Raw genomic sequence first — 17,622 nt, forward strand, 5'->3', positions numbered from 1 at the left:
TTTAAATAACTTTTTAATATGATTGCTTTCACGTACAAATATGTAGATACACACATACGCTTTAGTTTTTGTTGTTTGAACGGGATTTTCCCAGTTAATTTTTAAATTTATGTATGTACATGCATAAATAAATTTTTATTACGCAGCACCGTCATTGTATAGCGCTGCCTTACATGATTGCACATTCATATGTATGTATAATGCTCACATAAGTCTATTTATAAAATATGTATTTATATATGTAGCTACTTATATTCATATAGTTTGTTTATTGGCGAAAATTTATTTCTTTTAAAATGAGATCAACGCTATACTTATTTTAATTTTTACCTAAAAATTGGGTGTTGTGTTAGTGCAGAACTATACACATGAAATTATGACTTCTTATTTTTTATTAATGTAAACTTCCTCGTGCTCGTGTCTCATTAAATTCGAATTGGGGATTACCCATTCTCTTCTTGGAGCTTTCGTTAACATTTATTGTACTCATATTCACAATATTATGTTTTTTTGCATATGTAGTTATTATAAATAAATTTGAGCATTGTAGTACTTTAAAAAATTGGTTGCTTGTCAATTAAATTATTGAATATGTTCATAAATAATCAGAAACAATAATAAAAATAAATTTTATTTGGAAGCTTTTATTCTTTTGAAGCAAATTAAAAATTAGAAGACGTAATTAGAAATTTTTCTCATTAATTTGCGGCAACACTTTTCAACAGATTTCATTTTAATACAAAAAGCTTGTTGTCTTGTTCTTAAATATATCTGAAAAGCTTTGAAAAAATTAGTGTTTACTGAATCGTTCAACTGTGTGATTGTAGAAAATAAAATATAACAAATTTGGAATTGATATTTTTAATCATAGTTAATAAAAAACTTTTTGTTATTTATTTTTAAATAATGTTGCTTCGTAATTAAGTTGAACTTTATTAAAATTTACTCATATAGCTGTTGAAAATAGAATTGGCTTATTTTCTAAAAGCTTCTATGTAGTTAGCACTGATCTGGAGATTTCGATTCTTCATCTAATTTTACGATAAATATTATAATGGACAACAACCAGATATACGAAATGGAAGAATATACGTCTTCTATTGGCGGTGGTCATCACGGAAATATTTACAAAATAAAAATATTAACATACTTAGCTGTAACAAGTTTAAACAAAAAATTTTCGGAATTAAAAATAAAAAAGCAAATTAAAAAAGAATCTGATCTAGTTTGGATAGAATGTAAGGAAAATGGCCTGGAAAACCGAAGATCATTTATGTTGCAGTCAAGTCATAGGTCGAAAACAGAGAATTGTTTGATATCAGAAAATGACTTACTTTCGAAATATTTTAAAAGTTATGCAAAATCAGTTAAAAATTTTGAATTAAATAATATTGATGCTATTTATATAATAACGAATGGTTATTTTGATGCAGATCTCGAAAATAAAAACTTTTTTGTAAGAAGACCACAAAGGAATTTTTTTCCTTTTGGTGAAGCCTATGAGCAAAATCAAAGCAATGAAGCTTATATCGAAAATTTGGATAAATATGCAACCGAAACGCTAAACGATTCTAATTGCGATTGCAGAAAATTTATAGAAAAATATGTTTTCATAATAAATGCTCCGACAGAGGACGAATTAGACCAAATTATATTGAAGGAAATTGAACATAACACAAATTTAAATATTCTTGATTTGATTCCATTTCGAGAATGTTTTTTTAAGTTTGTTAGTGACTTAGTTTATCTTGAAATAGAAATTAATTTAACTTTAGAAATGATCGAAGAATTTTATGTAGAAAAGAAATTAAAATTCGATATGTCGAGGAAAATTGAAAATCTAAATTTTGGAATTAAATTTTCTGATGATGACACATTCATATCTGAATTTAAAGTTTTATTAAAAAGTACCACTATAAATAAAATTTGTATAAAAACTAGCTATGTTTCAATTACAAAGCATAAAATTTGGCAGTGTATTCCAGAAGCATTAAAATTAAGAGAAAAGATCATATTAATAAATCAAGAAGAACTAAAGTCATGTAGAGCGATTAATATTGTAAAAAGACACTTACTTGATCCCGATACAATAACAATAATAGATTTATATTCTGAAGAAGGATATGAAATACTGAAGGCAGCTATTGATATAAGTTTTGATTTACAAAGCAAATTGGTTTTGATATCAACGGCAAAACTGCGAACTACTATGACTTCAATTTCGGATAATTTTTGTTTTAAACATTTGGAAGAAAATTCAAAAAATGCAGTAATCGACCGAAAAATGTATTTTATGCATAACTATGTAAATTTAAAGGATTTATTTAAAAATGATAGCCTTATTTATGAAAACGATGAAGTATTGACTGCGGATACATTAAATTTTATATTAAGTTCTGCAAACCAAGAAAGTTCAGTAACTGAAAATTTTACAAACGAAATCTATATGAAAAGACGACTTACTCTTGAAAATACTTACAGCAAGGAAAGTATTTTAATCAGAGAATGTGATATTGTGAATCAATTTTTACACCGTGATACTACAATTTTAATAACAGGTTCAATGGGGATGGGCAAATCACTATTGCTTAAAAATATTGAAAAAGAAATTCAAATTCTTAATAAGAAAAATGAAAATTTTAAAATCGTAGCCCGAATTGATTTAATCAAAACTCAAAATGAAGTGTTGGATACCTTCAAAAACTGTGAGCTTACAAATAGTAAGACATTCGAATTGCTAACGAATTTATTTACGTTTGGAATAAATTCTTTTAATTTGAAATTCATTAGAAATGTGATAATGTATCATATTCGCAATGCTAAACCTATACTATTGCTAGATGGTTTGGATGAGATAATGCCATTATACACCAATTTGATATTAACATTTATACGCAACACAGTAACTTTCTTTAATAATGTAACATTGATTTTGGCATCACGCCCTTTGACTGAAATAGATTTGGGCCAGTATGAAATCAATAAAGTTCTTAAGTTGCAAAGTGTATCAGATGAAGAACAAATTAATTATTTAACCGAATATTGCATCAGAAATATACCATATTTTCCATGCTATTTAGAACATCGAAATTTAACGGAACTCTCTTCTTTTCTAATAAAGAGAAAATTTAAATTTGAATTCGAAAGCAGTGTCACCAGTACACCACTATTACTACATGTACTTGCTAGAGAGCTAAAAACTAAAATAGAAAATATTGACCAAATGAATGACAACTACATGACTGATGGTTTAATACCTAGTGCAGACAGAATAATAAATCAGATAAAGAAAAATTTCAACTTGACTGAAATATATGATAAATTCGTTGAATTTCAAATTGATTATTATTATGAGAAGAAACTTGGTTTGAATATTCTTGTTAATCCTTATCTCAGTAATAAAGCACACTTTCAAAGAAAATTTTTTAACGATCATCAAGCGCTGGCACTGTCAAAAGTTTTTTCGCAAGAGGATTTAGAATTTATTGGAATTTTCTATGATATTCAATCTAAGTTAAACAATTTTTTCAAAAGGTGTTCATCTTACGAAGAAAAATACGGTGTTGTTAAAATAAACGAACAGCAGAACAAAACCGAACTAGTTTTTATCCACTCATCTTACGTTGAGTACTTTGTTGCAAAATATTTTTGTAGCAGTCTGAGAAGAAATTTCGTCGGAAGTACGTTAGTTAGAAATTTTCTTTTGAGTGATATTTTGGTTCGACCTTGCTTAAAAACTGTTAGAACATTTTGTGATGAGTGGTTTAAAATGCAGTCTATTACAGAATTGTCAGTACTGGAAAATTTATTGAATAGTAGATTTGGTACTGGAGACTTTATCCAGGTAAGATAATTAGAATTTTTGTTCCTTATTAATTGTATTTTATTGCTCTTAAACTTTTTGAGCAATAAAACTGAAACGGTTTTTAGTATTTTTATAAAGAAATAAATTTCTACAAAATATTTTAAGTTTATAAATAATTTGTCTGTCCAATAGGATTATTTTTTAAATTTCTTATTTACAAATATTTATATTTAATTTTTAAACTACGTTCAAGCATTATTTATGATATACTTTCATTACCAGGCATTTACAGATCTTCTTAAGAATTTATTGAAAGATCTTCATTTCCATATTTGTATTTACTTAATATTTTATTTAAACCAAGAAATCCGGACGAATGTGATACATTCTACAGTAGATGATAATAAGAATACACTTTTACACTATGCCGCAGAATATGATGTGAAAAATTTAGCCGAACACTTAGTAGAATATGGTGTTGATGTAAATTTAAAGAATAAATATGGACTTTCAAGCGTACATGTTGCACTAAAGAAGCAACATTTTGAAATCGCTAAATTAATTGAAAGAAGCAATTATTTAAAAAATTTGGAATTTTGTAAATTAAAACACTTTCTATATCGAATATTTTTTATTCAAAGCGATTATAATATCTGCGGTTCTGAAAGTAATAGTGATACAGAAAGTGATACCGAATCGGAAAGTGATGTTTATGATTATTTTGAGTTTAAAACTAACAGTTTAAAAAATTGTATGCGAGATAAATTTTACATTACTGAATCTCACGTAGATTTTACTTACGAAGTTTTTACTAATTTTCACATTAAAATATCGAAATGTGATTCAATTATCATTTATGATGAATTTTGTAAAAATGCTCTTATAGCAGCAGCTTATTATGGGAATGTGAGAATTTTGAATGACTTATTGAAATCCAAACTATGTGAAAAGAACGATAAAGATTCAATTAAAAAATCATTATTAGAAGCTGCAATTTGTGGACATTTGGAGGTTATCAAAATATTATGGTGTCAATTTGAAAATATAAATGATATTCGAAATAATGTGGGAGATTCAATTCTAGTTTTAGCATGTAAATTTAATAACTCTGAAATTGTGAAATATTTATTATACGAAAAAAATGTAGAACTCGATATACCAAATTACGCCGGTGAAACATCTTTAATAGTAAGCGTAAAATACGGTTACTCAAAATTAGTTAAAATTCTAATTGAGAAAGGGGCAAATGTCAATGCTCAAGACAATTTAGGAAATTCATCATTAATTATTGCTTCAAAAGAAAACTGTTCAGGAATTTTGAAAAATCTGTTACAGCATGGGGCAGATAAAAGTTTGCAAAATGACTTTGGTGAAACAGCGTTATTTTTAGCAACAGAAAATGGGTATACTGAGTGTATTGAAATTTTATTAAAGTTTTGATTATTAATTTAATTTAATAAAAATAAGACATATTGTTTGTTCCTTTTTAATTTCACTTTTTAATTGTATAGATTAAATATTTTTGCCTTATGGCAAACACGTCTTAAAATTGTACTCTTTGACGCGTTAAAAAAAAATCATTTTACGATATTATTTTTTTTTAATTATACCGTTCATTCAAAATAATTATTTCAATATTTCTCACCTATATCTCATCTATGTATTTTATCGTAAACTAAAAGCTTTTGCTGTTTCTTTTTAGCTTTTGCTATCAAACTGAAAAAGCTTTCAATTAAGAAAAAACTATTTTTGACATTTTTCGTTTTTGGTATTTTATATCAAATACAGTGCTGCTAATTTTTTTCAAAGTAGTACACGTTATATGTTTTTCTAAGTACTATATATTTTTACTTATAAAAACTTGAAAAGGTCAATATACGTTTTCTTGTCAATTTTTATTGATTATTTTATGTAAAATTGGCTTATATCAAATTTAGTCAAAAGATCGAAAGTTATCTGAAATCAGCTTTAAACACAAATCAAAAATGTTTTTACAAAGTTTTGTTACGCTTCTTTTGAAAAACGGTAAGTCTAACAAATCAGGGGATCGTTTTTGACATATGAGTAAATAATGAAACATTATTTACTCAGTTTGCTTTTTTACATTGATAAGAGATTTCTCTTTTTAATTTCTGTAATTTTTACTTTAGTATTAGGAATATAAAAGTAATTATAATATTAAAATATTAGTAAAGATTTTTTTGTCCGCTAGTGAAATTGTTGCTTTATATTGAACTATAACAATACTTCATTGTATAGTTTATAAAATATCAAATTCAGAAATGTAAATAACAAAGAAAGACTTTTTGTTATTACACATACGCCGGTGTATTTACAATTCATGAATACGAACCTAAAATTTATTTTTGAAAAATTTTGTTTTTTCAAATTAAATATCAAAAGATTGTTATAATATTAATAAAAATGGAAGAATCCAAAGACTCAAAAGGAAGTAAGCAATACTACTATGCTATTGGAACTGGTCATCATGGAAATTTATACCAAATTAAATTTTTAATGTATTCAACATTGATTGCTGATAATAAAGGTTATCGAAAATTTAAGATATCAACAGAAAGATCAGAGTTCGGTAAATTTGATGACATCGCAATTGAATATTCAACTGATTCAAATATATGTGACCGCTTAATACTAATGCAAGCAAAGCACATACAAAATCCTAAGCAGAATTTGTTAACTAAAGCTATTATGGCAAACCCCAAAGATGAGAAAGGAAACTACAAAAAAAAAATTTCGCCGTTTTGCATTTTTATTTATTTTGAATCATATATAAAATTTTACAACAATGAAAAATATGGAAACATCATAGATAAAATAGACGGTATTTATATTTTAACAAATACTTGGTTTCAAAAAAATGTCCATGAATATTTTACTCCAAACAACTCCAAAAAATATTTTGATTTTGGTGAAGCATACGAACTTAATGACGAGGCTATTAAGTTGCTGAAGAAGCTTTTTGAGCTAAGCAGTGACCTGAAAGCGAGTCCTAGTGATTACGAACAGTTTCAGAAAAAATTTGTGTTTATAGTTAAAACACCAAGTGAAGCTGAACTTGATAATTACATTGAAGAAGAAATAAAAAATAATTTACAGATAAACTATTCCGAGTTAAAAGTTTTTAGTACAAACTTTTTTTATTTTGTCAGTGATATGTTCTGTCAAGAGAAAAAAACTTATTTAACTTTTAACAAAATTAAAGAACTCTATATTTATTTTAAATTAAAACTATCTACGTTGAATAAGTTTAAGAAACATGACTACAGAATTCAGTTTTCTTCAGATCATCAATTGGTTTCTGATCTAACGAAAATTTTTGAAAGCAATGATGTCCGTAAGATTTTTATCAAAACTTCTAATTTCTCTATAACGAAGTATGGAATATGGCAGTGCATTCCGGAAAAATATAAATTAAATGAAAAAATAATTCTAGTAACTGAAAGAGATATTAAATCGGAAAATTTATTTAAAGTTATTGCAAAAAACTTTGATCTTCCTTATACAATAACTATAATTGAGTCTATGAATAAAGATGAAGAAAATATGAAAATGAAGTGGATTACAGAAGCTGAAGGCCATCCAACTAGTAAATTAATACTAATCTCAACTTTTAAACTATCGGGTGCAAAAAATTTGATATATGATGATTTTAGTTTTTTAAGCTTGGATGAAAATTCCAAAAACCGAGTTCTCAACTTTAAAATAGAGTTTTTGCATGAAGAAATGACTTTGAAAGAAATATTTCAAAATTATAATACTATTATAAATGATGATAAGTGGCTACCCTGTGATACACTTAACGTTATTCTTGATTTAATGCGCAAAGAAAACAATGGCGAAAAAGTGAAACGTTTTTCTATATTGAAAAATTATCCAAAAACGTGTAAGGATTGTTTATACATTAAGAGGAAATTGATTTTAAAAGATACTACTAAGCTGAACAAGATTGAAAATAATGAAGATTTAATCGTTCCTGAAGAAAGCATTTTTAATTACTTTTCAAATTTTGACAATATAATTATAGTGACAGCGATAATGGGAATGGGAAAATCATTACTTCTTGAAAGTATTGAAGAAGAATTTAAAAGGAAATGTAAAATTGATAGAACATTTGATTTAGTAGCACGAATCGATTTGCTTAGATTCCAAAATAAAGTTTTTGATAACTTTAGATCCATTACATTTACTAAAGAAAAAACATTTGAATTCTTATTGGAGTGTTTTGCTTTTGGGACGACAACTCCCCATTTGGAATTTGTTAAAAATGTAATAGAATATCATCTTTATAAAGGGAACCCGCTTTTATTGATTGATGGTTTCGATGAGGTGGCGCCAATATATACAGAGTTAATAATGAATTTTATTAACAGTATTCGAAGAAATTTTCGTAACGTTAGATTAATTATTGCTTCTCGTCCGAATATTGAGAAAGATTTTATAAAACATAAATTTCAACACTTTTTTAATATAAAAAATTTCTCAGAAGACCAACAAATTAATTACTTAATGAAAAGTTGGGGAATGAACGTAATATTAAGCAAACACATACCGCAGGAGATTTTAAGAAAGCTTGCTGTTCATCTAGTAAAATTCAAATTAATATCTAAATCTAAAAATAAAATTACCGGAATACCATTACTTATTTATATGTTTTCACATATTTACGAAAGTAAGATGCTGAAATACATTAAGAATTTAAATGTATTTTCTGATCGCCATCTGATAAATATTGAAAGCGAATTCGAGGATCTGTTTATGAAAGATGTAAAAGAGGATTTCAATTTGATTGTCCTCTATGATCAGTTTATGGAGAACCAAATTGAATACCACTACAAAGAGAAAGAGCTGTATGATGTGAAAGGAAATCTTTATTTTTCTGGAAAGAAAAGTTTTTACAAGGAATTTTTTGAGGATCACGAAGCTCTTGCGTTACTGACGGTATTTTCAAAATCTGACCTAAAACAAATGGGTATTTTTGAAATGATTACAGAAAGATGCCAATATTTAATCAAAAGGATTTCAAAAGATGAGCATAAATTTGGCATTATAAGATTTCTTCAAAATAAAGAAGATTTGTATTTTATGCATTTATCGTATGCAGAATATTTTGTTGCGAAATTTCTTTGCAAATCATTACAGCGTAATATAGATTCTACGGCATTAATTACCAAATTTTTCATTACAACTGTTCTCGGATCTCCTTTTCTTATGTCAGTAACAGCATTTTGCGATGAATGGTTAAAAATTCATTCAATTTTGGAAATTCGATCTTTCGCAATTTTAAAAAATTCAACAACTTTTATGGACGAAATATTGGTAAGATACCTATAAAAGTTTTCATTTTGGCAATGAATTTATATTATATTTCCAGTATTTTCAAAAGAAAACCTAAGCTTCATTTCTGTTTAAATTTTCTCGGTGAATTTTTATGAGCGACTGACTCTTTTGGAATTATTATCAGTAATTGAAGTTTTTGTGTTTAATAGCGTATATTTTATAATATAATAATTTAGTTTAGGCGGGAATGCCTGGTAATACAAAATATCGTATTTTGAACCTCAGCCTTACAACATTAAATTATATTATTTTGATTATAAAATGTTTTTATATCGCAACGTTACTTTTATGTACGGCGCAGTCTATATTACAGTTTCTCAAATTGTTTATATCTAATTATATATAATACTAAGTATTTTTTTAATTTAACAGGAGGAACAAGCAGATAACCTAAACAATTACCACGCAGAAGCTCTCGAGTATTGTATAAAAGGCCTTGTGCGCCTATTTCAATTCAATATTGCTGCATGTTTATTATATTATTTAAATCACGAGATACGGGCGGCAATTGTCAATCGCAACATAGATGAACACGAAAATAAAATTTTGCATTATGCAGCTGAACACAATGAAACAGTTTTAGTAGAGAATTTAATTGAATATGGTGCAGATATCAGCATGAAAAATGTTTGGGGCTCATCTTGCTTATACATAGCACTAAAGAATAGAAATTTTGAAATTGCAAAACTAGTTGAAAAATGTTATACTATAGGGAATACAAAAATTCTTGAGTTCAAAACCTTTTTGTATGAAACAGTAATTAGAACCCAATGCGATAAAGTTCTTCTTGAAAGTAGCGATGTTGATATGGTTGAAGCTTTCACTAGTAATGATCATGAGAGCCAGATTCATGAAATTGAAAGACATTCTGGCGAAACTATTGAAAGCTACATCACACTTAAAAATTTAAATGTGGCGTGTGAATTATTTGATAAATTAATTACCAAAATATCACAAATGGAATCATCAAATTATGAAAGTTTTTGTATCAACTCATTTATAATGGCGTCTAGGTATGGAAATAGTAAAATTTTAAATTATTTATTAAAACTAAAATTGCACAATAAAAAAGCTATTGAAATATCGTTGCTAGAAGCTGCAATATACGGGCATTTACATATTTTGAAAATTTTACTCAATGAAGTAGAAAATGTAAATGAAATTCGAAATAATAAGGGCAATTCACTTTTGAGTTTAGCATGTCAATTTAACTATTGTGAAATTGTGGAATATTTGTTAAATAATGTACATATAGAAGTTGATTTAAAAAACAATAACAACGAAACAGCTCTTATGCTGAGCGCAAAATATGGCTACTGTAGATTTGTGAACAATTTAATTGAAAAAGGTGCAAATATCAACGCACAAGACAAGCATGGAAACTCAGCATTAATTATTGCGTCAAAAGAAAATTATCCAGATATTCTAGAAATTCTTTTACGACATGGAGCACTTAAAGACTTACAAAATCTCTACAGTGAAACAGCACTGTTCTTAGCTACAGAGTGTGGGCATTCTGACTGTGTTGAAGTTCTATTGAGATATGCGGCAGACTCTAGCATAGAAAATAAATTTGATGAAACTGCTCTTTTTGTCGCAATTATTCGTGGAGTTCACGAAAGAGCAATTTACAAAAGGAATACTAGTATTGATGTTGATAACATAAATTTTAATGACATGCAAATTTACAAATTTTACCATAATGATGCTTATCAAGCTCCCCATACTTATGATCATCTCAAATTTCCATTTTCGAATAATCGAAACGATCATAGAAAAATTTTAGATTTACTAGTTACACACAATGCCAGCATTTCATTTAAAAAGGTTAGAACATCACTATTTACAGCTGCAGAAAAAGGGTTCTTTAATGTTGTTAAACTCTTTATTGATCAACAGCTTAACATTGATGTAGAAGATTTTGGTTTAACAGCTCTTCAAATAGCAACGCGAAGGGGTTGGTATGATATATGCAAAATTTTATTGGAAGCTGGCGCTCGAATTGAAGTATATAAAAATAGCGCACTCTGCGAAGCTGCAAATTACAATAGACTTGATATTGCAAAATTGCTAATTGCAAAAGGAGCTAGAATAGACTTTCGTGATTCGTATAAAGATACACCATTAACACAAGCAAGTCGATATAACTATACAGATCTAGCAAAGCTGCTTTTAGAAAATGGAGCTGATCCTAACGCTCAAAATATGTATAAAGAAACCCCATTAAGTTACGCCGCATCAAACTCTAATATAGAAATTTTTAATGCATTGTTTGAAAGTGGAGTCGAAGTGAGAGTTAATGTTAAGGACGACCATAATAAAACTCCAATTTATTACGCTGCATTAAAGTCAAACTATGAAATGGTATATCAATTGATTGCCAGCGGTGCTTACTTAAATTCCAGTCATGATGATACTGAGAGAAATAACCATGATGATGATGAATATGACTCTGATGTTGATGATCCCTCAATTGGAGATACTATCCTTCTGGCTGCGTTAGCGAATAATAATTGTCGTTTAGTTGAATTACTTGTAAATCGGGGAGCTGAAATTAATACTCCTAACAAGGCTGGAACAACACCCTTATCAAAGGCTGTGTATAAAGGTTATTATGACATTGTAAAATTTTTGATACAAAAAAAAGCTGACTGCAACTGGTATAATGAAAATGGCGAAAATCTACTACATGTGGCATGCAGAGAGGGTTTTATTGATATTACAATTTTGCTAATATCTAACAAGGTTGATATTAACAAAAGGAATAAAAATAATGAAACACCGATTTTTGTAGCTTCAGACAAAAATCATTATGAAATTGTCAGATTGTTTATCGAACATGGTGCAGACATAAATGTGGAGACCCTATATAATGAAACGCCTTTGTCAATAGCAATTAAAAACAATCATAAAAGAATAGTGAAGATCTTAAGAAAAAATGGAGCTATTGAGAGTTTCGTAAACAACATTGCACCAAAAAATGAAACTGAAGAGCTGAGTCTTTATGTGAGATATTTATATTCTGAACAAAATGTGTCTGATTAGGTTCTACTGACAAATTTTAAAAACGTTACTTTAATACTGTAATTGGTTGTTAGTTATTAACGGCAATTAAATTATTTACAAATATGTAAGTTTCTACCAAAGAAGGTTTTTGAAAAGGGGTTTATAAATTGATATTTATATTTGAAAATAAATTGCTTATTATTTTAATAAATTCAATGAGTTATTGAATGAACAACTCTCTAAACAAAACAACAACACCACAGCATGAATTGATATTTCAACTACATAACATTATTCAGAGTAAAATTTCTTTTAGTTTTGTTCATATATGTATCATTATCTAATGGATCGCCTTACTCTTGCCTTAACCTTTACAAAAGTAATAAAGGAATAGTTAAGAATTTGTCTATTGCTTTTCTGTAGTTTCAGAGGATAATAAAAATAAAATACTTCATAAAAATTACTAAATTTAAAATTACCATTTTACTAAAATATTTTTAAACCTTCACCTTCTTTTTACGAGTATAATTTACACTCCCGGTGTTTCTTTCATTATATTTAATTGTGTGAAATTGGAAAATTTAAAGGCGTTGGTCAGAATTTATTTGCAAACACACAAAAGACTTTTTTTTTTGCAGAAAAAAATTTAAGAAACCTTAACTGATCAGGAAATATAAGGAAAACTTGGAGTCCTTGTTCAATTGTTAAAGTTGAATAAATAAATTCGTATAATTATCAGGTCCGTTGCTTTCATGTACGTGGACTAATAAATTTTGTTGATTGAATTTTAATTTCAAATTATTTTTGTTTTTTTGGGCATTTTGAAAATTTTCATGTTTTTTGAATTAAAAATAAGAAAAACAATTTCATATGTGAGCATATTAAGTTGAGATTTATTTATGAATTTAACAGCTACACATACACAGTGTAATAGAGTCTTATAAATCAATGCTTATTCTATGGAAAACTTTTAAACAATATCAGAAAATTTCAGTTCATTTTCTAATCAAAATTTTTTTTTTTTTATAATCAAACTTAATTCAGTCTTAATTCAATATGTTTACTGTGGATTATGTCAAGCAAATTAGTTCGATTATAAATTATTCAGGAGTGCACAAAAAGTAGAATAGGAAAAAATTTTTTGTAGACTTTGCGTGTTATTTGGTAGCATGTCTATCTAATCATAAAAATATTTTATTTTCTGCTGTCCAGCCGTCCTACTGTTTTATAAATTATAATCTTTCAATATTTTTCATTGCAAAATGAATTTTTCAGTAACAAATTAAAGGCACTTCTATAGCTATACAACTACAATTTAGAAGAATTTCATGTTTTGACCAAAAATTGTATGAAAAACCTTATTAGCATAACTATTATATTTGTAACCTATAACGTAGTAACTCTTGTATTTTCTTAACTTGATTACCTCTTGTATCCCTGAACCTAAATAATAATAACAATAAAATGTCTAAAAAAAATCCATATGAAATAATCTTGGTAATTTTATGAAATATGTTTAATCCTGTTACAAGTTGATCTGTATTTTTGTATGCAATTATGTTATGACATAGTTTTAACGTATGTTGTGTATAATGCAACATACTCTATGCAAGTATATTATGTTTCTCTTATTATATATACATACAAATATTTTTATTAAAATGTTTTATAATTTTGCTTTTACAACTAGCTAAATGTAATTTTATTTTTAATTTGAGCAATAATATTATAGTTGCTGCATATTATAGCCACTGTAATATATAAATAATATTATGTATATGTACAGAATGCAACATCATATAGTGTGGAAAACTATCCCTTCAAACATTTCTAAATCAAGAGCTTAAAATCTATAAAATTAATGAAATTAAGTGAATACAAAAATTTTAAACTAAATATTAAAATTTTTGAGTTTAAGTTCGTGAGAAATTAAGGAACAATTAATATTTATATCAGATAATTAAAAAGAAATTTCAGAAACTTACTCTTTTGGAACCTTATTCAAAGATATGGATGCTTCTTTCTCTGACGAAAATCTACCTTAATTTCCATTTTTTCTCTCAACTGATTATACTAAACATTTTTTTTAATTTTGAAACAATTCGTGACTTCAATAATGCTTTAAAAAAGATTTAAGTAGGGTATTAATACGGTTGTAGTACCGTCTCAGAGCTTTCAATACCTTTACATTGTACAAAAAACTGCTATAGCTTTGGATACATTTTGGAATACAATTTTTACAATAACAATACGTACTTTGATGTTTGCCGGAAAATTTCAATTTAAAGTTCTGTGCAAATGTTCATTTTTATAAAACGTTACCACATCATTAAAAACATAGTTTTTTTATGCTGCATTTTGGGAAAACACTTAATAACTAGCATTTTATTGCTGAAAATACATGCTACTTGGTTATTTCTTGCAATATTTATTTTCCACTACGTATAGAGCGCATTTTGGAAAAATGTAGAAAGTCAAAAGCTTTTACTAAACTTTTTGGAATGTGATACGGAATTTTTTATTATTTTTGAATCAAATCAAACAATGTTCCTAACTATTGAACGAAACTTAGGGTTTTTGAAACTAGTTTATTGTCACTTTACTTGATAAATGATTTTATTTTGTATATAAACGCCGTAATAGCTGCCAAATTTGAAATAATATTGTAGAATAAAAATTTTTCAAAATTGCTAAATGGGTAATCATAAATATTCTATAGTTATTATACAAATTAGAGAGAAATTTAATTAAATTGAACGGCTCACAAGAGAATTTTCTACATATGATGACCACAAATATAATAATATTGAAACAAAAAAAAAAAAAAATAAAAAAAACAAAAGAAAAGATGTAAAAAAGAGATAGGAAAATTGTATTTGTTTCTCTCTTGTGAATCCTTTTTACTTACAATAAGTTTTTAAGCATTATTTTTTGTGTTTATTTTTCAACAAATTTAAATTTGTTATACTACGTCTTGTGTCTTCTATACATAACTTTCTCAAAATGTATAAATCTATATGTATATATTATGTAGCCAATAATATAAAACTAATATAAATTTATAAAGTAGATATACATATTTTACATATCATAAGAATTTTGAATTTATTTTTAGTTTTTGATTATGTATTTTACATTTTGTTTTTTATAATACCAAAAAAACGTTTTAATTAAATATTTTTTAACCAGAGCTTGAAATATTTTTTTATATAATTGTTGCCAAAGGAGAAGCAAAATAATAAATTAAATATTTTTATTATTATTATATTTTGCATAATATATAAATGTTAGATTATAATGAAAAGATGCTATAAGACACACACATACATGCAGATCTTGTATGTATAATATGTCTTTCAAATATAAATCTAAAAAAGAATGTTATGAAAAACCTGAAGGATTTTATTACATAATAAATTTGGACTTAGTGATTTGAAATTCTTTTTATTTGGTTTTTGTGTTTTCCTTTTTTGGAAATTTTAATTATTTTTTATCGCATATTAAAATAAATTTCTTTTTGAAAGGATCGAAAGATGAATATGAACTTTTGCTACTCGTATTATATTAAAAATAATAACTTAAAATAATTTAAATTTCGAATTTATAAAATTTATTTTAATATTAATTTAAAAAAAACTTATTGCTGATAAACCCTTAAATTTAAATTCCTGGCTAGAATTTTATATCTGAAATTATTCGCTGTACAACATTCTTTATTAATAGCTTGACAATATTGCCTGTTACAATTTGTGAGTACGTACGAGTACTTACATAAAAATGTCCTATGGTTTTGTTTTATAGAAATCTTGTTTTATTAAATTTAAAAAATTTTGAAATTAAAGAATGAATGTATTTAACTGGACTACTTCTCTTAACTACTTCTTTGTGCAAGTTTGGTGTAACCATACTTAGAAGCTTTATACACTAAACATGTTACATTCTTAAATGAAATTTACTCAAAATTATATTTCACTTATATTCATCATAAATTTTAGAAAAAAAAATTACAAATGATTAATGAATTCCTTCTTGAAATTTCTGTTAAAGGTTTCATCTTTCGATATTATTCTTGATTGACTAAAACATTTATATACGTACTTTCTATTTCTAATAAGAAACATTTTAGTGTAAATATATTTTGTATTTTTTACATTTTTATTGAAACGAATATAAATTCTAGAATTCGTGGTATTTTTGTTTTCTGTAGCTACCTACACATAAACAAAATTGCACGTCTGTTAAGAAAAACTCTAAAATATTTCTATTTTTTGTTTTTTTTTTTTCAATGTCTACATGTGTACGTACATGTGTCAAAAAAAAACCAATAAAAGTCTTATTGCATAGTTGTGTCCTAAGTTTTAACATAACGTTTGATTTCCTATATAAAAAAACATAAGTATGTCTGAGTAACGTACAATAAAATGGAAATCCTATTCTAAAATAAGAATATTGAAAATTGAAAATTCTTCATTCAAATTGCCAGCAATATACATATGTGTGTAATGTAATGTAAGCCAGTTCGCTTCCACAACTAATATTGTTATATGAACAAAAGTTTGTTTCTGATTTAATTCATGAATTTACCCGTCAATTAAAAAAAGAAATTTAACAATTTAAAATTGAAAAAAGTTACAGGCGAAACGTTTATTAAATAATCCAGAATAATATGTTGGTATGCGCTGGTTTATCCTATTATAGTATTCGATTTTGAATTAATAACGATTTCACATTCGGATTGTGTTTACAAGGTAAAGTCTGTATAATGTATTAATATATTTTTTGAAATCTAAATAATCAAAAAAAAGGTAGATGAAAGTGAGAAATGCATCGGAACTGAGATAATTCCACATTACAACCAACTGAAACTATTTGTTAACATTTTGAGGAAAAATTTTTTATTCTCCTTAAGTTCAGCATCATTCATAATGCGACGGATCCCACTATACTGCTATCGAGGCATTTGTTGAACTGCAACCATTTAACTCCTTCTTGTGCAGGAGACTCAGTTAACGGCACTTAAAGAGTTTTCGTCAAATTCCATCTCATTCTAGTGGTAGCTTTGTCGGATGTCTGTCTTCCGCGAGAAACCTTCGGTGGTGAATATGAAGTGGTGTTTCTCGATGGGGTGGTTCAGTTTTCGATGTTGGTCCTGGTGTATGGTACACTAATTAGTCCAAAACGAAGTTGGAGGTAAATTGGGCGTGTACGGAGTTTGGCCTGAATGTGCGAGCCTAAATCGATATTGCTAGGCTTTTCAAACTTAAATATATGCGATATAGAGATCTGCTTCAAGAGTCAACTTAGAAAGAATAAAAATCGCACCATCTATGTGTAACTACCACGAGGACGGGGTGGCTTTTCAAGAAAGCCCTCTAAGTGCCACGGGCTAAACTTTTCCAATCGATATATCATCATCAGTAATCAACCACAACGTGCTTTCAGACAGAAAGTCG

At 27.0% G+C, this 17,622-nt stretch overlaps 1 protein-coding gene across 1 annotated transcript; it reads left to right on the forward strand.

Moving 5' to 3' along the window:
• Nucleotides 1-1,054: 1,054 nt before the first annotated feature.
• On the forward strand, nt 1,055-12,368 carry LOC129614764 (uncharacterized). Its single transcript, XM_055529609.1, has 14 exons — nt 1,055-1,156; nt 1,202-1,352; nt 1,434-1,795; nt 1,961-2,286; nt 2,338-2,611; nt 2,791-2,794; nt 2,841-3,248; nt 3,441-3,844; nt 4,088-4,341; nt 4,447-4,544; nt 4,662-5,208; nt 5,805-5,830; nt 6,237-9,142; nt 9,536-12,368. Exons 1-14 carry the CDS (start codon nt 1,055-1,057, stop codon nt 12,206-12,208), a joined length of 8,535 nt encoding a protein of 2,844 aa, XP_055385584.1. The 3' UTR covers nt 12,209-12,368.
• Nucleotides 12,369-17,622: the final 5,254 nt, after the last annotated feature.

The sequence above is a fragment of the Condylostylus longicornis genome, unplaced genomic scaffold (genome assembly GCF_029603195.1).
Source record: "Condylostylus longicornis isolate FDR11 unplaced genomic scaffold, ASM2960319v2 ptg000119l, whole genome shotgun sequence".
Classification (NCBI taxonomy): Eukaryota; Metazoa; Arthropoda; class Insecta; order Diptera; family Dolichopodidae; genus Condylostylus; species Condylostylus longicornis.

Coding starts and splice junctions, on each gene's coding strand:
- LOC129614764 (XM_055529609.1), top strand. CDS start 1,055: ATGGACAACAACCAGATATACGAAATGGAAGAATATACGTCTTCTATT. Junction 1,157..1,201: donor AAATATTAACATACTTAGCT/GTAACAAGTTTA, acceptor AAAATAAAAAAG/CAAATTAAAAAAGAATCTGA. Junction 2,287..2,337: donor GCAGTAATCGACCGAAAAAT/GTATTTTATGCA, acceptor TAAAAATGATAG/CCTTATTTATGAAAACGATG.